General features: G+C 39.2%; 2 protein-coding genes and 1 pseudogene across 2 annotated transcripts; all 3 read right to left on the reverse strand.

Annotated features, from left to right (window-relative positions):
* Window positions 1-5,901: 5,901 nt before the first annotated feature.
* LOC132132378 (olfactory receptor 13C2-like) lies at window positions 5,902-6,843 on the reverse strand (annotated as a pseudogene).
* A 1,728-nt stretch (window positions 6,844-8,571) lies between these two features.
* On the reverse strand, window positions 8,572-9,568 carry LOC132132605 (olfactory receptor 13C2-like). Its single transcript, XM_059545045.1, has one exon. The coding sequence runs from the start codon at window positions 9,557-9,559 to the stop codon at window positions 8,600-8,602; it is 960 nt and encodes a 319-aa protein (XP_059401028.1). The 5' UTR covers window positions 9,560-9,568; the 3' UTR covers window positions 8,572-8,599.
* An 8,621-nt stretch (window positions 9,569-18,189) lies between these two features.
* Window positions 18,190-19,149, reverse strand: or42b2 (odorant receptor, family 42, subfamily B, member 2). The gene has a single exon (XM_059545380.1). The coding sequence runs from the start codon at window positions 19,147-19,149 to the stop codon at window positions 18,190-18,192; it is 960 nt and encodes a 319-aa protein (XP_059401363.1).
* Between the last annotated feature and the right edge of the window lie 5,718 nt (window positions 19,150-24,867).

The raw sequence follows: 24,867 nt of genomic DNA on the forward strand, positions 1-24,867 counted from the left end.
TTAGAGATTGATCTGAAGTTCAAAGCAGATTTAAAATCAAAAGAAATAGTTTATAGATACTGTTTTTGAAACCAAATCTTTGCATAACTACAGGCAACTAACTGCATCTAACAATGGTTTGGGGAAAAATAGTTAATAAAAAAATAAAAGCATATACATCAACTCAAATACGGTTATCTAATAAGCATGTGTCCTATTTTGTGTACTAAACTCCTGAAACATTGGTGTCTTTTTGAAACACTGCTGTCTCTTTGTATATGATATGATGATAGTTTCTCAAAATAAGTAAAAAATGCTCATGAAGTGACTGTTCTAGACATTAATTTCCATGAGGGGCGGACTGGGAAAAAAATAGGCTGGGAAATCTCACACTCATACACCCACAACCCATTCTGAAACATGGACAACCCTATTTTTTTTTGGACCTGACATGAAAAAGATTTGAATCCTTAGGTTGGGGGACTTGCAACGTAATTAAGAGTTCTCTCCTGAACTGCACCTTCACTTCCATTATCCACCCATCTCTCTCATGACTTTAATACTGAAGATTTTTATTTGACTTTTACCATGTTTTGTAAGTGCAATTTTGTTTTTTTTGGCAAATTAATTACCACTTGTATTTATTTTTACTACAAATTCCATAGTTAAACCACGGTTAGTGCCATACCATAGGCTACATTAATTTTCCTAAGGGTTGTGTTTTTGTATCCACTAGCTCCCCTAAACCTATGATAAAATATGATGATTTGTCTGCTAACTTACTACTGTAACATTACAATAGATAATAATGACGTCGTTTATACAGTATTTTGAGTGATTGTGAGCAATGTGCTGCTGCTGCTTGACTAAGTAAACAAAGACAAAACTACATTAGCATATTTACAGATGAAACTGACCTGCACCTGAAACCCTGAACAGAAGTGTCGCTTCTCTGCTCCAGCTGTGCGCTTACACAGTTCACTCCGGTCTCTCTCTCTCGCATTGATTACTCGGAGTCTGATCCAAACCATTCGGCCATTTCCACAGATACGCAGAACGTGTATGATTCATATTCAGTCTTTTTGCGGCTTAATATTCACAGACATCAGTCCATATCGGGTTTTGATTCAAGTGTACTGACCTACTTTTGATTTATTCGTCCAAAATGTGGCATATTGCGTCCGCGTTATAGGCTGAATTCCACTTTTATGACTGGATTCTACGAATGTGTTTTCCGCGTCTCTGAGATTATGGGCCATATGTCTTAGTGCAATTTGGGAAAGAAATAAGCTGTATGTGGATGTGTGTAAATATTCAAATGTAATCCTCTTTGTAATCGTTACAATTTTCATAAGTAACTGTAATTTAATTACTCATTTTTTCTTAGTAACTGTAACTGATTACTGTTACATATATTTTGTAATTAAATTACGTAACGCCGTTACATGTAACTAGTTACTCCCCAACACTGCTGGAATATAAAATCATTCAGCTGTGAAAAAGGAGTTCTGGGGGGCAAAAAAATTTACATAGACTATACAGTTTTAGAAAACAAAAGCCACATCTCCACTGTTTTTATGGGACCCATTAAATAATAATAATAACTCTAGCATTTTAAATCTTGTCCAGAGTCTTTATACAAATATGTTCTGCAACAAGAACCACACAAAATGTCAAACATCCACATTTTTTTAAAACTCACATGAAAAAGATATAAGATGTACTTTACTAACAAAATAACACACTTAAATATGGGATGTTGATGTTATAAAGCATAATAAAAGACTGACTTTAACCACACTTATTATGTTATGCATTTATATGACTTTTAACTTCTGTGTAGCAGAAATGACTCAGACAAATTAAAGAGTTGATCAGGGCTGTGGCTGAAACACGAGCTGAATTCCTCAGTAAGGCAACAGGAAGTCACAAAACATTATGTGCCACAAGTCCCAAGCAAGATAACCAACCAACCAACGCTTTCACAGAACAGCTTTCAACATTAACACTACTAGAACAATTATTGACAATTTCAATTCGGAGAAGAGATTTTTTCAAATTTGTTGTTCGTAATTGATAAGCAACGCCGGACATCATGTGTAAACCCATAAGAGTACTACACAAGATCTTTTGACTTCCCCCACCCAGCAGAACCAGACTGAAATTCCTAAGGGGGAAGGGGCTTTGAACCTCTGGTCTCCACCGAAATCTTTGTCAAGAGGATGACAAAGAAACTGTCTTTTGTACATATATATGGACCAAAATGAACTCCAAAATGACTTCTAAATGAATATCAGTCCATCGCTTAACTCCATATTCATTTGTATGTAACCCATACATTTGACTATCATGTTATAATCACTTATTGTGTATGTCTTTTAATAACTATGGGATAGCTTAAGGATACATATTCATGTCTAGTATCTATTTAATCGAATCTGCTTGCTTGAAATAGTCCTGACAATCAATTATTTGTCAAATATATCATATTCTTGTTTTAGGAATCATGTCCAAAATTAGACCCTGCAAGAGCGGGAAAATTCGGACCACATGCTTGGTAAGATAAACATATGATTTATGATACCCCCGAGCCAAGACAATATCTGATTGGTCAAGACAATATTTGAGGTGTGGCCAACAGGCCAGTTTAAATACTCAGGACACCATAAAATCCTGCTTTTAGTCTCTAGCTTTGCTTCTGCTATTAGTCATGTCGGCTTTTAGTTGTTAGCTTTGCTTCTGCTACTAGTCATGCCAGCCTTTAGTTTGCTTTTAGCTTTGCTTCTTAGCTTTAGCTTTTAGCCATGCTGTTTGTCATCACTGTTCTTTGAGCGCGGTTCCAGCGTGCTTCAGCCTGCACGCCTGCTGCTACTTAGCCATGATGAGAAGGAACACCACCTAGTCTCGTCAAACTTTATTTCTTTTCTTTTCCGTTTGAGAGTTTCGTGTTCTGAGTTAAGTTTTGTAACGTCGAGTTTCAACTTCAACCCGCACACAACTCCGTCTTCAGCCAACGCCCAACCAGGGCTTCCCAAGACGTCACTTCAGCGACTACTGAACTTCCAGCCAATCAGCAACATCGAAAATCCCCTTTCAACGACAACATAGGGGATTCCCTTTTCACAGGAGACGCAAGTAACCTCCAGACTGTGACCTTTACTGGTGTACCTAATATAATTTTAACCTCATTGAGGAACTCAATGCGAGGGCTAATTACGTGATTGATGGTTGTTCATGTCTATGCAATTTAACGTATTGCTGTAAACTTGGGATTCCACATTTCCATTCTCTTAAACTCATCTTTCCCTAACTTTCGATCTTCCTGCAACTTGTGTGAATGTGTGCGTGCGTGCGTTTGTGTGTTAGATTAGTTTATATGTCTTAGATTTATCTAATAAAGCCTTATTCATATTGAAAAGAGAAGTATCTTGTGTTTTGTGCTTACAAGTTAATGTCTTAAAATGCCGATCTTGTTACTGTGCTAATTGATAGTGTTTTCACTATACTTTGGATATTAATATCCAGCGCAGATTTGATGTTAAGCGGCTCGTTCAGTGAATCGCAGGGCATCTCAGTGATCAGCCGTGAAACAGTGATTCTGTTCAAATTCCCTTTAAAATCTTAAATGATTCCCTTTGAGCTAAATTGACCTGTTTCCCTTACATCTGTTTGCACTTTGCAAACATCTAACATAAAAAAAACTATTATTCTAAACATCATGAAGATATATGAACAAAACAACACTGAAACATCTCGGTTACGTATGTAACCATGGTTCCCTGAATAGGGGACGAGATGCTGCTGTGACGTCACCATATGGGAACACCTCTCGGTGTGACGAATGTCTGAAGCCCTATACCATCCCGCCAATCCTATTGGCCAAATAGCGCTTGGCACCCCCCACGCATGCATACGCATTGTATACCTGGATGCCGCGCGCTATTTCGCTCAGATTTCATGAACTGAAGAAAAATGCTATCAAGGTATGGAACGGCCGGGACCGCAGCATCTCGTTCCCTATTCAGGAAACCGTGGTTACATACGTAACCGAGATGTTCCCTTTCATAGGTCACTTCGATGCTTCAGTGACGTCACCGTATGGGAACCCTATACCATAACGCCTGACGTACCTGATAGCTGGGATCCAAGGAAGCATCTGCTCAAGCGGAGAGAACCCGGGAGCCAGGAGCCGTCCTCACATCCAGACTGTAAAACTTGATAAAAGTGCTCGTTGAGGACCATCCTGCCGCAGCACAGATATCATCCATAGAAGATCCACTGAGAAAAGCTTGTGAAGAAGCCACTGCTCTCGTGGAATGAGCTCTAACTCCTATGGGCGAAACGAGTCTGCACGCTTCATAGGCTAAAGATATTGCCTCCACCAGCCAATGGGACATGCGTTGTTTTGTGACAGCATGGCCTTTATTCTTGTGTCCGAGCAGGCAAACAGCTGGTCAGACTCACACCATGGGGCTGTTCAATCAACATAAGTCTTTAGCGCTCTGACAGGGCAAAGACTCATGATCTCCTGGCCCCGCCTTTGCAGGGGGTAAAGCCTCCAAGACCACTTGTTGAAAGCGAAAAGGGTTAGAAGCGACCTTAGGGACATATTTAGGCCTCGGTCGCAGCATACCTTCACAGAGCCTGGTGCAAATTCCATGCACGAGGGTGAAACAGAAAGAGCCTGTAAATCCCCAACTATCTTGAGGGAGATAAAGCCACAAGAAGAACTGTCTTTAGAGTCAGGATTTTATCTGGTATAGTTTCCAAGGGCTCGAACGGATGCCCTGATAAACCTTGCAACACAATGGATAAATCCCATGAAGGAACTCGCACAGGGCGGAAAGGCCTCAGCCGTATAAAACGAGAAACCAGCAGATGACGGCCCACAGAAGCACCATATATATACGTGGTTAGCTGAAATGGCTGCCACGTAAACTTTCAGAGTGGCTGGCGTTACTCCATCAGAGAAACGGTCCTGAAGGAACTCCATTACTGAAGCCACTGGGCAGTAAACTGGATCCATATTACGAATTCCACACCAGATCGTAAACAGTTTCCATTTGAAAGCATATAAGTGTCTCGTAGAAGCTGCTCTAGAATTCATTATAGTCTCAGTGGTTTCAACAGAAAGACCGGGACATACTAACTCACTCCACTCAGAGGCCACGCCCACAGCTTCCATAGATCTGGCCTTGGGTGCCAAATCATTCCCTGTGCTTGCGATAATAAATGACGTTTTTATTAACAAGATTCAGATATGACACAACTTCTATGTTGTCTGACCTGAGCAGTACATGGCGGCCGATCAGCAGATTGGAGCGACGTGGAGAAAACTCCAGCGCAGCGCTGTCCTCGTAATCCATGTCGCCCATGTCTCCCCAAGCCATCACCTCGTGCGGTGCCTCGGCAGCCGCAGAAGTGACATGGCAGGGGTTAAACGTGGAGGCAACCTTAGAAAACACTTCTACCCTTGAGCGCAGTACTCTAAGCCTCAGGCCATCACAGTGAGGGCAAGAAGAAAGGCCGCTAAGTGCTGCCTGTGCGTGATGTAAGCACACTACGCACCTTTCATGAGAGTCTCCCTTCATGATGAACCTGGTACACGGTTCCTTACACTTCCGAAAATTCATCGCGTCCGCGAAGAGGAGTTAACACTGCTCGGAGAAAACCGCTGAGAACGCGAGATGATTCCTGAAGGAAATGAAATCTGAGCAAAATAGCGCGTGGCACCCAGGTATACAACGCGAACGCATGCGTGGGGCGGTGCCCAGCGCTATTTGGCCAATAGGATTGGCGGGATGGTATAGGGCTTCAGACATTCGTCACACCGAGAGTTGTTCCCATACGGTGACGTCACCGCAGCATCGCAGTAACCTATGAAAGGGAAATAAAGTTATTTAACTTGGGGGTGGGGAGTTATTATTTAAATATGATTTGTCTTTTAAGAAGTCTTTTCACAGACACCATGAACTCCTCTGTCATGAATGTGTAGATTAAAGGGTTAAGCATTGGAGGAAGCACAGCGGTCAGAGAGAGATTAAAAATACTTGTGTTAGCATTTATAAATGATGATAGAGCATATGTAAAGGTGATGGGCACATAAAATATTGCCACTAATATTAAATGAGCAGTACATGTCTTTGTGGCTCTTTGATGGTCTTGTGGGGTTGTGATTTTGAACAATGTCACAGCTATGCATGTATATGAAAAGATAATAAAAAATACTGGAAACCCAAGGATGATCGCTGGGAACAAACTGGCTATCACAGAACTTGGGAAATTATTGTTACAAGCAGAACGATATATAGGCCCATGATCACAGTAGAAACTGTTAACGGTGACAATAACTTTGCAGAAAGAAAGTCTGCTCATAAAAATTGCTCCAATCATTGTTAGTAACAGTGCTAGTGTCCATGAAGCACCAATTATAACAAGCATTGATCCATGGGTCACAATCATATCCTCAGTGGTAATGAAATAGCAACTAATCTGCCAAAAGAAAGAACAGTGAGAGTAAGTGACTGCTCTGTAAAAAATAACATATTGGAGAACATATTGGACATGCACAATGCATATGGTATCAACTGATTCCCAAACAAAAATGTATCCAGTAGCTGAGGGATCAGAGCAGTACTCTCACAAATGTCTGTCAGTGATAAAATAAAGAAAGAGATATATTTAGGAGTGTGAAAATTTCGATCCATAATGATGGAGGAGGCAGGAGTTTCCAAGCAAAGAGATGAAATAGACAAAAAACTGAAAAATGTAATAGTATCTCATGTGCGGTATACCAGAAAAACCAGTGATGTAGAAGTTAGATGGAATAGAAATATTCCTGTTTTCAGTGAAATCAAGATTCATGGTTAGTTCATTCACTGATCCTCCATTCATCCTGTCTAGGCAGAAAATAAGTGTATTTATTTAATGTGGGAAGAAATCCCTTGAAATTACAACCAATTTGACAAGACAAGAAATATTTGTTGACATAGATAAAGAAAATGTTCTAATGAGTTTTATATAAAGCAATTATAATATATTTAAGTAATCATTAAGGTTATTGTGCATCTTTAAATACTTGTACTCACAGAAAAGTGAAGAGTAGATCTGATTTATAAAACAGACAGCACTGTAAAAAGACTTTCCCTGACCTGTTATATACTGAACTATATATCCCTCAGTTGATCAATTACTACAAACTCCAGGCCTCAATGGACTTGTCAGCTGACCAATCACAGAAAGGAGCAGGCACTGGTACTAATCCAAAGAGGGTAAAAACTGAAGCCTATTTGTTGCTACATAACGACTATGCTAAATCATCTAAAACTTCTTAAAAAAAAAACAACAGAAATATTATCCTTTACAGCTGATTTTTTTTAAAATAGCAGAGTTTTGAAACACTGCTAATACTAGCACTTGAAGAGTTTCCTTGATCTCTGCGTTCTTAACATCCCAAAAGCTTGTTTTGGCAATCAGAGCCAGCAGAAGAAATCACAGTGTCCTGGTTTGTTTGTGACCCCCTCTTCATATTATTTTATTGTTCCTAGAGATTTTATCTTTCATTGTTGTTTAATAGCTAACGCCATGAATCCAACACTAATAATCATTCACTTCATTATCCGATGGCTCTTGTAAATGAACAGTGATGTGAACAGACAAATGCACCAATAGTGAGGATGGAGGCCAAGGCCATGTGAAAGAACATACAAAAGAAAGCCCTTTTTGCGCACACAAAAACAAATCAGCTAAAGGACTTGCCTTTGCCATGTTTCCCGGAACAAGGATCGTAGATCTTAAGAACATGCTCTACAGGAAAAGTTACAAACATTTGTTAGGCCTACATTACATCACTATGTGTTTCCCAAAAACGTGAGTTGCAAAACAAGGTGTATAATTTTTTGTGTACTGTTAAAAATTTGGTATGCACCTGAGAATGAAAGGATTTCTTGAATATTCAATGTAATATATATATATTTAGGTCATTAATAGATATATATTTATTATTATTTTGTGTAGAGCTATTACTTTTAGACAGTCTTTGTTTTTATTGTTTTATATTCACAAATTTATTTCACAAATCAAAGTAGGCCACTACTTATTTGTTTACTTATCAATTCATTTTCATATATACTATGCATTTATTTTAAATTATTTGCAATTACTGCTTAAAGGTAAATAAGTAAATCAATTTAATAACTATGACTAGTTAAACAAAAGTAAACTGTAATTCGCTCTGGTTTTGGTCCTTTTTGATGGATGGCCCATCAGCGCCCCTTTTAATACTTCCCTATAGAGATCCGATGGAAAGGAGCAGTGATACATTTTAAGTAAGGAACAAAAGAATTACACACTAACACTATTACACACTATTATTTTAATAACAATGAAAATTATATTTTTAATTATTATTTAATAGATTACAGTAGTTTGTTAGTGTTAGAATTTTTTGTGGGTTTATGGAGTCATGGTACCTGTTGTCTGGCTTTTACAGAACTTGTAATGTTAAATCATGTTTAGAAATGCGTAACATTGAAGCATATATTATTTAACAAAAATAATAAATCAATACAGATAACAACAGTGTATGTCTAACCATGTTTTTAAAATTTGGAAAAAGTGTTCATTTTGGAGATGGGAATATGATTCTCCGTTTAAGAAGCCTTTTCAAAGAGACCATGAACTCCTCTGTCTTTAATGTGTAGATTATAGGGTTAAGCATTGGAGGAAGTGCAGAGGTCAAAGAGAGATTAATGATCCTTGTATTAGTGTTTATAACTGTGTTAAGAACATATGTAAAAGTGATGGGCACATAAAATGTGGTCACTACTATTAAATGAGCAATACATGTCTTTATGGCTTTTTGACGGTCTTGTGGGGTAGTGATTCTGAACAATGTCACAGCTATGCATGTATATGAAAAGATGATAAAAATTACTGGAAAGCCAAGAATTAGTACAGGGTACAAACCAGCTATCACATAGCTTGGGAAATTATTGCTACATGCAGAACGATATATAGGCCCATGATCACAGTAGAAACTATTTATGATGACAATCACTCTACAGAAAGAAAGTCTGCTGATGAAAATTGTAGAAGCAATTACCATAAGCAGTGCCACTGCCCAAGTAACTCCAAGTATAACAAGCATTGATCTGTGAGTTACAATCATATGATACCTCAGTGGCAAACAAATAGCCACTAATCTGTCAAAAGACAGAACAGCAAGAGTAAAGGACTGTGTTGAAGTAGACACAAAGACAGAGAACATGTTAATCAAGCACAAAACATACGGGATCAACTGATTCCCAAACAAAAACATATCCAGTAGTTGAGGGATCACAGCCGTACTCTCACAAATGTCGGTCAGTGATAAATTAAAGACAGCAATATATTTAGGAGTGTGAAGAGTTCGGTCTAAAATAATGACAAACATGAGGCAGGAGTTTCCAACCAAAGAAATAATGTAGACAAAAAACAAGAATACATAATAGTATCTCATGTGAGGTATACCAGAAAAACCACTGATGTAGAAATAAGATGGAATGGAAATATTGCTGTTTTTAGTGAAAGCAAGATTCATGGTGAGTTCACTCACTGATCCTGTGTTCATCCTCTCTGGGTAGAAAAGCAGTATATTATTAAACATGGTAAACATGGTTTCATTATATTTTCTTCTAAAACAAATATTACAACTACAGAGTTTCAGATAGATATTAAGACTACATTATAATGTCAAATAATTAAGCTCTGTTTTATACACACACACACACACACACACAAACATACACATAAATAAACACATTTCAAGCTCTAAAATCACTTTTATAGTTCAGCATGCACCTTAAAAACTTCCATTGTCATATTAAACAAAAAAAATATATATAATATGCAAGATTTTGTATAATAAATGCTACAAAAATTCAGTGGCTAAGGTTTACTCACTGAATGAAAGATACAACAATAGAAAGTTTTGCTCTAGCTAGTACAGAAACTGCACTGTAATAAGACTTCCCCAGACCTGAACTATATATCCTTCAGGTAAAGATGGCAGGCCTCTTCAGAGTCGTCGGTTGACCAATCATAGCACAGATCTAGCATAACTGCATGGGTACATCAGAATCAGACACTGACTAATCCACAAGGATGTGCAAAACTGCAGTTGTGGAGGGAGCCCTTAACCTACAAAAAGTATGGAGGCATCTGTTGTTTTAGTGGTGAGAGATCACATTTAAAAACAACAGCAGATTTGGCAACACTGGTTGGTCTTTACTACACAGAGCCATAGTTCACTGAAAATCCACACAAAATCGATTTCAGAATCGCAGGCGATTCTTTGTCGATTTTGAAAGCGATTTTGTGTAGCTTGTCGATGGACTATGGCTCTGTGTAGTAAATGCCGCTCCACCTGAATCAGTGTTGCCAAGTCCGCGGTTGTTTTTCATGTCCGCGGGTTGAAGTGACCCCAATACCAATAATGTGATGTTTAGCCCCTAAAATGCGAATTTTATCAAGGCAACCCTGCCAAAAAAAGTGTATTTTAACCTCGGGACGCAATTTTTATCGGGGAACCTCCTAGAAACGCGATTGGGCTAGTTTTGGACTAGTTTTGATAAGAAACTGGGCAGGATTTGTTTTGAAAACTTGGCAACCCTGATCTGAATGCAAGTGCTGGAAATATATTTATAATCACAGGAGCGCCTTTACTGACGAGATGTGCATGAAAATCGCATTCGATGGATCTGTCAAAGCACAATCTCCCTGCTGAACCAGCTGAACGCCACCACCATGCTACCACCATCATTCCAGTCCTGCTGTCTCCATCGTGCTACAATGAGTACCGTCCAGTTGCACTTACTCCTATTCTCATGAAGTGCTTTGAACGGCTAGTCATGCACCATATCATATCTACCCTCCCCCCCTCCCTGAACCCCTTCCAGTTTGCATATCAGTCCAATCGCTCGACCGATGATGGCATTGCAACTGCCATCCACTCAGAACTCACACATCTAGAGAAAAAAGACTCATACTCATATGCTGTTCATAGACTACTGTTCAGCATTCAACACAATCATCCATCAGCAGCTCATTCACAAGCTGCTCCAACTGGGAGAAGATGAAGGAGATTGTTGTTGACTTCAGGAGAGTGCACACTTAACATGTTCCTCTGACCATCAACGGTGCAACTGTGGAGAGAGTGAGCAGCACCAAGTTCCTGGGTGTGCACATCACAGAGGACCTCTCCTGGACCGACAACACCGCAGCACTGGCCAAGAAAACATAACAGCATCTCTACTTCCTCTGCAAACTGAGAAGGGCCAGAGCCCCGGCCCCCATCATATGCACCTTCTACAGAGGCACTATCGAGAGCATCCTGACTAGCTTCATCACTGTGTGGTATGGTGCCTGCAACGCATCCTGCTGCAAGTCATTTCAAAACTTAGTGAGAGCAGCTGAGAAGATCGTTGGTGTCTCTCTCCCCTCCCACCAGGACTTTTATGGAACCCGGCATTGGCCTGCTCAATACCTCATTCATTGACTTGATATCCAGTAATCCAGTAAAAAGCTGTCACTCATCTTAGTTCATCATGATCTCACAAAGTTACATTATAATCAGTGAAGCTCTCTATACTGCACAATTAATCTCTTTTTAATATTGCATCTACATTTTGTTATATGATCTGAAAGCATGCAGAAGTCAGCACTGGACAAAACTTCAGCTTTGTGAGCGATGAGTGGATTCTAACATAAATTTCATTTGAGCTCCCCCATAGGACAGGGCCTGTCTCCACAATTAACCAAATGATCTGCACACTCATCATTTAATTCTCTTTCTTTTACTATCCAAAGCTATTGCAGTAATATTGAAAAGCACCATGTCTCCATGTTTAGCATGAAAGCTCATTCGATCGCCACCAGATTGCAGTAAAGTACAGTCATTCTGTGTACCAACTACACTTGGCTTTAAGCCAAATAGCCCAACTGTTAACCAAGTCAGACTCTGGTTTTTGGAAACTGAGTGTATAATCCCGGGTTATTTTGCTCAGGCAGACTGGTAGGTAGGGTTGTGCCGATAGACGATAGTATCGTGTATCGACGATCGTCAGGGATATCGACATAAGCAGAATTCTCTGTCGATAATCAAGACGATATTAGGCTCATTTTCCTATTAATGTATTAGATTATAGTAATAATAACTATTATTTTCATTTTTATTAGGCTGCTTATTATAATTCGGCTTTTAAACTGCCCAGCTATTTCACTTAATTTCACTCCCCGCATTTCACACACACACCTCGCACGTGCAGGAGGATTAGAGCATGTAGTCGTGAAGTTGTAACGCTTTGACTCAGATAATTCGTTAAATCCATGAAATGAAAGAGATAGAAAACGTCGAGTTGGTGTCCCACACATTTAATGGCTGGTAAACGGCAACGCGCTCTTCTCATACATGAGAGATTAAATCTTTCTTGGTGTCACAAATAAAGTAAAGACAAAATAATTAACAAGGCGGCAAATACATAGTTTCGGCCGTTACAAAGTCTCCATCCACAAACAGACGTACATCGTCTGCAGATATAAGGTATTTCATTCCACTTTAACAAGTAATCTAAACTGCCTATATACTGTTTGTGCAATATATTAAACGAACCCTCACTAACTGAGTTTAATGCCACAGTTATGTTAGACTGCATCTCATTCTTGTTTCTGTGACGGTGCGTCGGACTTGTCATGAGGCGCGCGGTCCGGAGCGCTGTATGACTGATGCATCAGTTCAATTCAACTTTACTCCAAATATATGAACTTACCTGTTTTGAATACTTTATATTTAAATGTTCGTTTATGCCCAATATTAGTGTTAAACTGTTGGACTTTAAATTAAATCTACTATTGATTTTCACCATTGACTGATTTTACAGAACATTTAGACTGATAACTTCCCTGCACAGATGCGGAGGTGCGATATGACAGCTGCATCCGACTATGTATGAACTAGCTGTTTTAAATACAGTATTTTTATATTTATGTTAGTTAAATCAGTCAGTATGTTTGAAAGTATATATATTTTTTTATTATTGGTGACTCCATAGGCTCTTTCTCGCGCACCTGCGCGGTTTAAAACACCCAATAGTTATGCTATGACAAGAACAAAGAGTCTCTCTCTTGCTCCACCCATGCTCGATAATATTGTGTATCGTCGATCTCACGGGCTGACGATATGACGATTTGAAAAATGACCACTACTGGTAGGTGTATAAAGCTGGGTACATCAGTACTTGCACTGACAACATTGTGCCCACCATACAAGTCAGAAAGATTTCAAGCCAAAAGCACATTTAGATCATCTAGTAAAGAGAATATACAGCAGCAAAATACGAACTGAGGAAGGTCATAAAAGGCAGTGCAGGGAGAAGATTGAAAGCTTTTATTCTACAGCTGATGCAAGAACTGAAGGGAACAGGCCAACATATTATCCCAGTGTGGGCGCTCAGGGCATGTGCTTCAGAGCTGGATGGTGTTCTTACCTCTATTTTTAACCTGTCCCTTTAACCCTTTAATGCGTATGATCACAACGGTGTGATCAGTTATGGCTGGTCCCCGAAGCGTATGATCACACCGGTGTAATTAGAACTTTCAGTGCGTCACGACATCAACTTCTAAATTTAAATCTGCTTTTGCGCTTTGACTGGCGTAGAGCCAGATTGGACATGCTGAGCACTTGTCATATTATCACACATATTCAGTTTTTTCAACCATTTAATGCTCATTTACAGTCTCAGACATTTAAATACACATGAATACTAGCAAAAACATACATTTACAGTTTGTAAAATATATGCTGATGTCTGTGGAAACTGCAATAATGTTCCTTAAAAATATAATCTGACTACGGTACATGTTTTTATTGATATCATATACAGAATGTGTAGGTAACTAAAGTTTACTTTGCTCTTCTCCCAGTTTTCTGCAGACTTACTTTTAGGAGGAGAGGATGAATTTGCGTGTTGTAAGTCCCACAGCTCGGATTCAGCACGAACTAACATGGCGGCGCCCAGGTATAGATCAACTAACACGGTCGACATAAACATGTTTAAGCTACCAAATATATTTACTTGCACATATTTCAGAATCAGAATATCAGATATTTCATAATATAGTGAGCATGTTTTGTGAACATTTTTTAATAAAACAGGAAAAACTAAATAAAAGTGATCCACGTGTCATAGAGATCTATTGTAGCTGTGTTGTGTCAAATGACAAGCATGACGCGTCACCATGGAAACAATAAGGCGATACATTCTAAAATAATGGTCGCCTGAAAAAACCCAGGCTAGGGTCTCATTTAGAATATTTTAAACTCACATGCGAAAGGGTTAACAGGCCACTGTCCCTACTTGTTTCAAAATCCCAGTTTCCAAAAAGAACACAGTTACCTGTCTGAATGAGTACAGAACAATTGCACTCAATCCGATCATCCTAAAATGTATTGAGAGAGTTGTCTTGGAGCACATTAGGAGCAGAATGCTGGAAATGCTGAATCCCTCTGCAGCTCTTCACATAATCTTTTACATCTGTGAAACAAGGACACCTATACACCTATGGTCCATAAACTGGTCCATGTATTTTGTATTTCAGTAAAATTAACTGTTTCTTTTTTATTTAAAGGGGTCATATGATGCTTTTTTAAATATAATTTTTTTGTGTATTTGGAGTAACAGAATATGTGTACGTGCTTTAATGTTCGAAAAGACAGCTGACTCCACTGTGTGACCACCTCTCTCTCTCTCTCTCTCTCTCTCTCACCAGGGCCAAGGGAGTAACGAAATACATGTAACGGCATTATGTATTTAAAAGACAAAATATGAGTAACTGTATTTCATTATAATTAAATTTTAAATAAGAGGTGAACAGATTACATTTACATCTGAAAAGTGTTTTAGATTACCAAAGTGATTACTTTTAATGTAATTTCTTAATTTAATACTTAATTAAACTGTCTGGGGATTTTAACCAATACGGCAACTGATTCTCCGTTGAAACAAAACAAAAAAACTGCATGCAGCAGCCTGTTGATTTAGCAACTCCTCGTGAGCGTGCATACATGCTCAGCATCACGACACAAAAATACTCCTAGAACTCACACTTTGCATTCAGTTAACCGATCCATATGAATCATGCATGAAATAAAGGTTTATAAAGTCAAACGTTAGCTTTATGTGCTTTACAGATGAATTTAAAGTCTTTATTCATTTGAAATGTTCAAGAATAAATCATCTTTGGTGCGGTAGCGGGAGTTCATGATCTGAACTCGTGAACAGATGATTCTTTTGAGTCAATCTTTTAAAATTATCATTTATTTTGTTTAACAAAACCAGTGTGGAAACCAATGGTTCACAAACTGGATAGATCTGAGGTGTGTTTCCCAAAAGCTTCGTTAGCTAACTGTGGTTGTTAAATATTGAACTATAACGAAATTGTTTGTGACTGTGGGAAACAAGCCTGTGAACCCAGGAAACATTCTGTCAGGATGTTGTTATTTGAGCTCAGTCAGTGTTTTCATGTCAGGGTCAGCGTTCAATTTTGTTTTTAAAATATTGCTTATTACTTATAAAGCCCTGAATGGTTTAGCACCTCAGTATTTGAGTGAGCTCCTTTTACATTATAATCCTCTACATTCTCAAAACTCAGGCAATTTGATAATACCTAGAATTTCAAAATCAACTGCGGGCGGCAGATCCTTTTTCCTATTTGGCGCCTAAACTCTGGAATAACTACCTAACATTGTTCGGGAGGCAGACACACTCTTGCAGTTTAAATCTAGATTAAAGACCCATCTCTGGCCATCCCCTGGCTTACACATAACATACTAATATGCTTTTAATATCCAAATCCGTTAAAGGATTTTTAGGCTGCATTAATTAGGTAAATCGGAACCGGCAACTCTTCCCATAACACCCGATGTACTTGCTACATCATTAGAAGAATGGTATCTACGCTAATATTAGTCTTTTTCTCTCTTATTCCGTGGTCACCGTAGCCACCAGATCCAGTCTGTATCCAGATCAGAGGGTCACTGCAGTCACCCGGAGTCATCCAGTACGTATCCAGACCAAATGGTGGATCAGCAACTAGAGAGGACCTCTACAGCCCTGAAAGACAGCGGAGACCAGGAAAACTAGAGCCCCAGATACAGATCCCCTGTAAAGACCTTGTCTCAGATGACCACCAGGACAAAACCACAGGAAACAGATGATTATTCTGCACAATCTGACTTTGCTGCAGCCTGGAATTGAACTACTGGTTTCGTCTGGTCAGAGGAGAACTGACGCCCCAACTGAGCCTGGTTTCTCCCAAGGTTTTTTTCTCCATTCTGTCACCGATGGAGTTTCGGTTCCTTGCCACTGTCACCTCTGGTTTGCTTAGTTGGGGTCACTTCATCTACAGCGATATCGTTGACCCGATTGCAAATAAATGCACAGACACTATTTAAACTGAACAGAGATGACATAACTAGTTCAATGATGAACTGCCTTTAACTGTCATTTGCATTATTTACACACTGTTTTCCTAATGAATGTTGTTCAGTTGCTTTGACGCAATGTTTTTGTTTAAAGCGCTATATAAATAAAGGTGACTTGACTTGACTTTGGTGTGCAGTGTCTAAAGAATTTAATACCAGCTGTTGCCAGTCGTCCTCACAATAAGCCTATTTTATATATATATATATATATATATATATATATATATATATATATATATATATATATATATATATATAGGCCTATATACATTTTGTGACTGACGCCGGCGATTAACTGCACTGGTTTCCTTATTTGAAGACCAATTGATTTGAAGTGTCAATTATTAAATCTGGACAGGGAAAGCATTTTGTTAGGCTACCCATACTAGCTACAGCGTGATCAGTCACACGAAAGTCATCAAAATAAATATTGGCTCAGTGTGACCAAGGCAATATTTTAAAAAATTGAGCTGAGCATATACATACCATGAACAGAGAGACATTCTCTTACTGAGATGTGTATCCTATTTTTAAAAATCTGCATCGCTATCAGCAACTGGTAAATTGAGATTCCAGTAGCTTTACTGGCATGGTAAAAAAAAAAAGGCTTTACAAAGCATTGACAGCGTTTCGAACCAATGGTGTTGAGCATTACCGAATTCAGAGGCTACAATTCATGGTTTTCAGTCACTTGACTGGCTCAAAGACCTGTTGGGCAAAACATTCATAGAACTGCAGCAAAAGCTTGTCAATTTTCCATTTGTTTCCAATCCACAAATATTAAGATCTTTTAATTACTGGACTTACATCTTCAAATTAGGGATTTACATCAAATTTAGAAATTTAGGAATGCCCACAAATCTCTATAAGTATGGCAGTTTAATATGTCTTGGGATGCTACAGGAAAGATGCATTTGTGTAAAAAATGTCCTTGTTTAAAACCTTTCCTTGATTCGATCCTAAATGAATCAGCATTTTTGAATGAAATGGCTGAATGAATGGCCTACTAACTCACTCATAAGGATCGTCACTTGCCGACATCTACTGGCGTAACAATGTTACCCTGCACTGAAGTCACCGAAAAATACCCACCACTAACACACAGACCATTCCTTAATAACAGGTAAGCCATATTTAACTGAACAATAATATTCGATGAACAATATACAATCATAAGAAGTTTGCACAGTGAGAAACAGAAAAGCAAACAACGCAATATTTAAGTTAAATAAAAATAAAAATGTATGAAACTAAGCACTCAGACAAAATGATTTAATTAGTAACAAATGACAGATAAGACTGCCTATTAGAAATATCCCAAATTAATTATGTCTCATGCAGTGCTTGAAGTGAAAAAAATAAGAAGTCCAGGCACTTGTTTCATGATTAACCACTATGCAGTCATCACAGCAAATTTTCAAATAGGCACTATCATCATAAATAAACTGCAGATTTTAGTTACTTAATTACTTTCTAACCTGAAAATAAAATTACATTCTGTGACACAACAACAGTAGCATTTAAAAAATGTACAGTGTTTTTTTTTTTCTTCCACCATGACCACACACTGGGAGAAATGCTGGATGTCTAGAACACACAGAGACAAGCAGTGGCACAAACCATGAACAGTCCAAGTGCTGATACTTGATCAAATCACAAGTATCATTGTTAGTAAATTGGGAAAAAGAGGTCTATTTATGAGATGGGTGTATGAATCGTCGTTTAAGAAGTCTTTTCACAGACACCATGTACTCCTCTGTCATGAATGTGTAGATTATAGGGTTAAGCATTGGCGGAAGTGCAGTGGTTAGAGAAAGATTAATGATCCTTGTGTTAGTGTTAATAAAGGGCCAAAACGCATATGTAAGAGTGATGGGTACATAAAATATAGCCACTAATATTAAATGAGCAGAACATGTCTTTGTGGCTCTTTGACGGTCTTGTGGAGTTGTGATTTTGAACAATGTCACAGCTATGCATGTATATGAAAAGATAACAAAAAATACTGGAAACCCAAGGATGATCGCTGGGAACAAATTGGCTATCACAGAACTCGGGAAATTGTTGTTACAGGCAGAACGATATATAGGCCCATGATCACAGTAGAAACTGTTAACAGTGACAATAAATTTGCAGAAAGAAAGTCTGCTCATGAAATTTACTCCAATGATTGTTAGTAACAGTGCTAGTGTCCACGAAGCACCAATTATAACAAGCATTGATACGTGGGTCACAATCATATGATACCTCAGTGGTAATGAAATAGCAACTAATCTGTCAAAAGACAAAATAGTGAGAGTAAGTGACTGCATTGCAAGAAATAACAAAACAGAGAACATATTGGACATGCACAATCCATATGGTATCAACTGATTCCCAAACAAAAACGTGTCCAGTAGTTGAGGGATTGCAGCTGTACTCTCACTAATGTCGGTCAAAGATAAATTAAAGACAGCTAAATACTTAGGAGTGTGAAGATTTCGATCCATAATGATAACAAACATGAGGCAAGAATTTCCAAGTACAGTAATAATGTACACAAAAAACAGAAATATATAATAGTATCTCATGTGAGGAATGCCAGAAAAACCACTAATGTAGAAATAAGACGGGAGAGAAATATTCCTGTTTTCAGTTAATTCAAGATTCATGACCATTTCATTCACTGATCCTGTATTCATGTTGTCTGGGAAGAAAAGCACAAACTGAGTTATATTAAACATAGCAACAACTACTAGATTATTTTCAATTGGAACCTAACCAAAAAGCCCAAACTTACAAACATATTCGATTTCTAAAAACATATTTTAGCATGAATACAACGGTGTAATAAACTAAATCTCACATTGTTAAATTAAACTCAAATGTTATATATAATACACAAGATTTCAAGAGAATGCTAAAACGCAATTAATGTACAGTATGAAATACCCATAGAATTGTGAAGAGCTGCTCAATGGGGCTCTGGAAAGCTCAGGCTTATACAAGCACACAGCCCTGTAAAAAGACCCCTGACCTGTTACATACTGAACTATATTTGCATCTGATTATGATATGAATGCCAGGCCTCTCTGGAATTGTCAACTGGCCAATCATGATGATATGATTAGCTGTCTACATAACATTCATCAGCTAATCTATAGAGTGGAGAAACTGTTGTGCTGCTGCTTCATGATGGCCTATTTTCTAAATATTTTAGATGAAAAGGCATTCTTATTATCTGCAGGTTTCCCTCTAACCGTTTTTACCAAAAACACTTGTGAAGACACTGTGAAGGATGGCCTTCGCCATCAAAAAGTATGGAAATGATATATTATTTTACGCATAAGTCAGGTTACCTTTTAAGTTATATTGCAGTAAATTATATACAATGTTCTGTGGCTATATGTCAAATTCTGTACATTTCTATTACCAATGACAGTCATCAGCTGTTTATTATTAAACAGTTTGTTTATTCATAATATGTTGTGTCTGTTGTGTTATTTTAAGTTAAATTATTCTGTATGTAAGATGATTTCTTTAGCTAAAGAAAAGCCTGCCATTGAATGTGTGTGCATTGAGGATCTGTAGTAATCAACAAGTGTTGCATCACCTAATTATGAAGTGTCTGTTCCAAAGGATAATGAGAAATATGTTAATTACCCTGTAAATAGCACTGTTTGCACTCAGGTAAATCTGTGGAGAGGTTCATATTGAGCCTGGGAGATTTTAGTCTCGAAGCTCATTAGTGTAAACAAGGGGAATAAACAAGTGAACTGTGACATGCAATGTACCCACAAGAAAACAGACACAGAGGGGGCAGAGGTCACATAGAACATAATATAAAAAAAAGAAAGAAAAAAAAATATTCTCTGTCTAGGTCATTGTCCGAGAGAGGTCATTTAAAATTTCACTACTCTAAACTGTTTCCTCAAGATAAGAAGTACTTAACTCCATCTACTGGACCAGTTAAGAATCATAATGGGGACACTAAAACAGTTTAATTTTACAGAAACATTAAAATGTTTTGGGGAAATGTCTACAAAATGTAACATAAACATGACAACTTGACAGCTTGCCTCAATAAATATACAAAGAAATTGTTATTTCATAAAATTACAACATAAGATCTGGACGGCATCCTCCCTAACCAGACAATAAAAAAAGAAGATGATGACATTGCACCACAAATCATCATAGACTGTGGAAACTTAACACTAGACTTCAAACAACTTGGGCTAAGAGCTTGTCCACCCTTCCTCCAGACTCTAGGACCTTGGTTTCCAAATGAAATACAAAACTCGCTTTCATCTGAAAAGAGGACTTTGGACCACTGGACAACAGTCCAGTTTTTTCTTCTCCTTAGCCCAGGTAAGACGCCTCTGACGTTGTCTGTGGTTCAGGAGTGGCTTAACAAAAGAAATACGACAACTGTAGCCACATTCCTTGACAGGTCTGTGTGTGGTGGCTCTTGATGCCTTGACCCCAGCCTCAGTCTATTCCTTATGAAGTTCACTCAAATTCTTGAATCGATTTTGCTTGACAATCCTGCGGTTCTCTCGGTTGGTTGTGCATCTTTTTCTTCCACAGATTTTCCTTCCACTCAACGCTCTGTTAACATGCTTGGATACAGCACTCTGTGAACAGCCAGCTGTCAGATCAGCAGTCTTCCCCATGATTGTGTAGCCTAGTGAACTAAACCAGGAGACCATTTTGAAGGCTCAGGAAACCTTTGCAGGGGTTTTGAGTTGATTAGCTGATTGGCATGTCACCATATTCTAATTTGTTAAGAATTGGTGGTTTTTTTTGTTGAATGTGAGCCAAAACTATCACAATTAAAAGAAGCAAAGACTTAAATATCTTTAGTCTGTGTGCATTGAATTTATTTAACCCACGAGTTTCACAATTTGAGTTGAATTACTGAAATAAATGAACTTTTTCATGACATTCTAATTTATTAAGATGCACCTGTATATTCAAACTTTCAGAGTTTTCATAACCTTGCAGTTACAGATGCTGTCTGCATCTTTTTGCCATTTTCCTTCACAAAAGCTTTATTTCTATCCATATGTGAGTACATTAAGGCCCAGTCCCAAATCTATTTTATACCCCACACCCTACCCCTCCGCCTACCCCTTACCCATGTCCCTTGAAACAGAGTGTCAAGGGGTAGGGGTAAAAATATTCCCCTAAGAAATGGGACACCACTACTATGCCATCACACGTCATCATTCGTCGTCTAGCTCCTACAATACACACATATACTGGTGTGCTGTTGTACATTAGAGCCTTTAATTATTGTTCTGTATTAATGCGCTGCATACTGACACACGCACACACGAATATCGGAAATCCCGCAGCTCACACATCCAGGAGAAAAACTTGTCAACGCTGCCCCACAACTTTTATTAAATACAGTTTAAATACTCAATTGCTACATTATATTTTCCAGCAGCGAGAGGATAAAATCGCTGTTTTTAAGTAAACTCACTCTAAAAAGAGAAACGCAGAAACACGCATACACGCAACTTCCATCTCTCTCTCTCTCTCTCTCTCTCTCTCTCTCTCTCTCTCTCTCTTAATGTTTGAGAAAAGGGTTTAGTGATTTCTAATTATTGGGGGAACTGGACATGGAAACTGGCCTTAGGGATGTGGAATGTCACCTCACTGGCGGGGAAGGAGCCTGAGCTTGTGCGGGAGGATGAGAGGTACCGACTTGAGATAGTCGGGCTCAGCTCCACGCACAGCTTGGGTTCTGGAACCACCCCCCTTGAGAGAGGCTGGATTCTCTACTACTCTGGTATGGGGTTGCTCATAGCTCCCCAGCTAAGTCACCATGTGTTGGAGTTTACCCCGGTGAATGAAAGGGTCGCTTCCCTCCGCCTTCGGGTCAGGGATAGGTCTCTCACTGTCATTTGTGCTTACGGTCCAAATGGCAGTGTAGAGTACCCGGCCTTCCTGGGGTCTCTGGGAGGGGTGCTGGAAAGTGCTCCGACTGGGGACTATCACAAAGACTAAACAAGTCAGAGGCCATGGTTCTCAGCCGGAAAAGGGTGGCATGCACCTTTCAGGTTGGGGGAGAGCTCCTGCCTCAAGTGGAGGAGTTCAAGTATCTTGGGGTCTTGTTCACGAGTGAGGGAACGATGGAGCAGGAGATTGACAGGCGGATAGGTGCAGCATCTGCAGTGATGCAGTTGATGTACCTGTCTGTTATTGTGAAGAAGTAGCTGAGCTGCAAGGCAAAACTCTCGATTTACCAGTCAATCTACGTTCCTTCTCTCACCTATGGTCATGAGCTGTGGGTCATGACCGAAAGGACAAGATCCCAGATACAGGCGGCCGAAATGCGCTTTCTCCGCAGGGTGGCTGGGCGCTCCCTTAGAGATAGGGTGAGGAGCTCTGCCACTCAGGAGGAGCTCAGAGTAGAGCCGCTGCTCCTTCACATCGAGAGGAGCCAGCTGAGGTGGCTCGGGCATCTGTTCCGGATGCCTCCTCGACGCCTTCCTGGGAAGGTGTTTCGGGTACGTCCCACCGGGAGGAGGCCCAGGCAAGGCCGAAGACACGCTGGAGGGACTATGTCTCCCGGCTGGCCTGGGAACGCCTTGGTATCCCCCCAGAAGAGCTGGAGAAAGTTTCTAGGGAGAGGGAAGTCTGGGCATCTCTGCTTAGACTGCTGCCCCCGCGACCCGGCCCGGGATAAGCGGAAGATGATGGATGGATGGATGGATGGATGGATTAACCTACATGCTCATACTTCTTTGGAATGGCATTAATCTGTGTATTATCTCAACTAACCGGCATTTATACAAACCAATGTACATATTAATCTGTAATCTAGCTGTTGTTGATATAATGTTCTCTGCTACCTGCAGACCAACCATGATCTCAGTGCTGGTGGCTGAGATTAAAACCATTTCACATTACTCTTGCATCTCAAGAATGTACTTCTATCATCTTGGTGATTTCACAGAGTTCATGGGTCTGACATTAATGGCAATAGACCGACTTATTGCGATCAGGCTTCCATTGAGATACCACAGCAGAGTGAAATGCACTTTTGATTGTAGCCTCTCTAATTCCTCCCTTAATAAAACTAAAGAGATCAGAACAAGGCTAGCAGATGTATTTTCGTTTTATTTAATGTTAAACAGAAAATATTTGTAGATTCATTGTGTACACCGGCCACTTTATTAGGTACAGCTGTTCAATTGCTTGGTAACACAAATTGCTAATCAACCAATTACATGGCAGCAACTCAATGCATTTAGGCATCTAGATGTGGTGAGGATGACTTCACTCAGAAAGGGGAAGAAAGTGGATTTAATTGACTTTAAACTTGGAATGGTTGTTGGTGCCAGACGGGCTGGTCTGAGTATTTCAAAAACTGCTGATCTATTTGGATTTTCATGCACAGCCATCTCTAGGGTTTACAGAGAATGGTCCGAAAAAGAAAAAATATCCAGTGAGCGGCAGTTGTGTAGACAAAAATGCCTGGTTGATGTCAAAGGTCATAGGAGAATGGGCAGATAGTTAGAGATGATAGAACGGCAACAGTAACTAAAATAACCACTCATTACAACCAAGTTATGCTGAAAACCATCTCTGAACGCACAACATGTCAAACCCTGAAGCAGATGGGCTACAGCAGCAGAAGACCTCAGCTAAGAACAGGAAACAGAGGCTACAATTCGCATAGGCTCACCAAAATTGGACAATAGAAGATTGGAAAAAGGTTGCCTGGTCTCGATTTCTCAATCCATGTTCATCCCTTTATGACTACAGTGTACCCATCTTCAGATGGCTACTTCCTGCAGGATAATGCTCCATGTCACAAAGCTCAAAAAATGACAATAAGTTTACTTTCCTCAGATGGCCTCCACAGTCACTAGATCTCAATTCAATAGAGCAGCTTTGGGATGTGGTGGAATGGGAGATTCACATCATGGATGTGCAGCTGACAAATTTGCAGCAACTACATGATGCTATCATGTCAATATGGATCAAAATCTCTGAGGAATGTTTCCAGCGCCTTGTTGAATCTATGCCACGAAGAATTAAGGCATTTCTGAAGGCAAAATGGGGTCCAACCCGGTACTAGCAAGGTTTGCCTAATAAAGTGGCCAGTGAGTGTATATCTGCAGTGTATTAAATATAAAACTGGAAGTCATCATTAAATAACATGTGTTGTCCCTGAGTCCCGGCAGTCACTGATTCTTTTAAAACTTTTGTGTAATGGGATCTAATTGACTTTGAACTTGGAATGGTTGTTGGTGCCAGATGGGCTGGTCTGAGTATTTCAAAAACTGCTGATTTATTTGGATTTTCATGCACAACCATCTCTAGGGTTTACAGAGAATGGTCCGAAAAAGAAAAAATATCCAGTGAGCGGC

The sequence above is a fragment of the Carassius carassius genome, chromosome 49, assembly GCF_963082965.1.
Source record: "Carassius carassius chromosome 49, fCarCar2.1, whole genome shotgun sequence".
Taxonomy (NCBI): domain Eukaryota; kingdom Metazoa; phylum Chordata; class Actinopteri; order Cypriniformes; family Cyprinidae; genus Carassius; species Carassius carassius.

What these genes read in the sequence shown, in the direction of transcription:
- or42b2 (XM_059545380.1), bottom strand. Translation starts at nt 19,149, where the DNA reads ATGAATCTTGAATTAACTGAAAACAGGAATATTTCTCTCCCGTCTTAT.
- LOC132132605 (XM_059545045.1), bottom strand. Translation starts at nt 9,559, where the DNA reads ATGAATCTTGCTTTCACTAAAAACAGCAATATTTCCATTCCATCTTAT.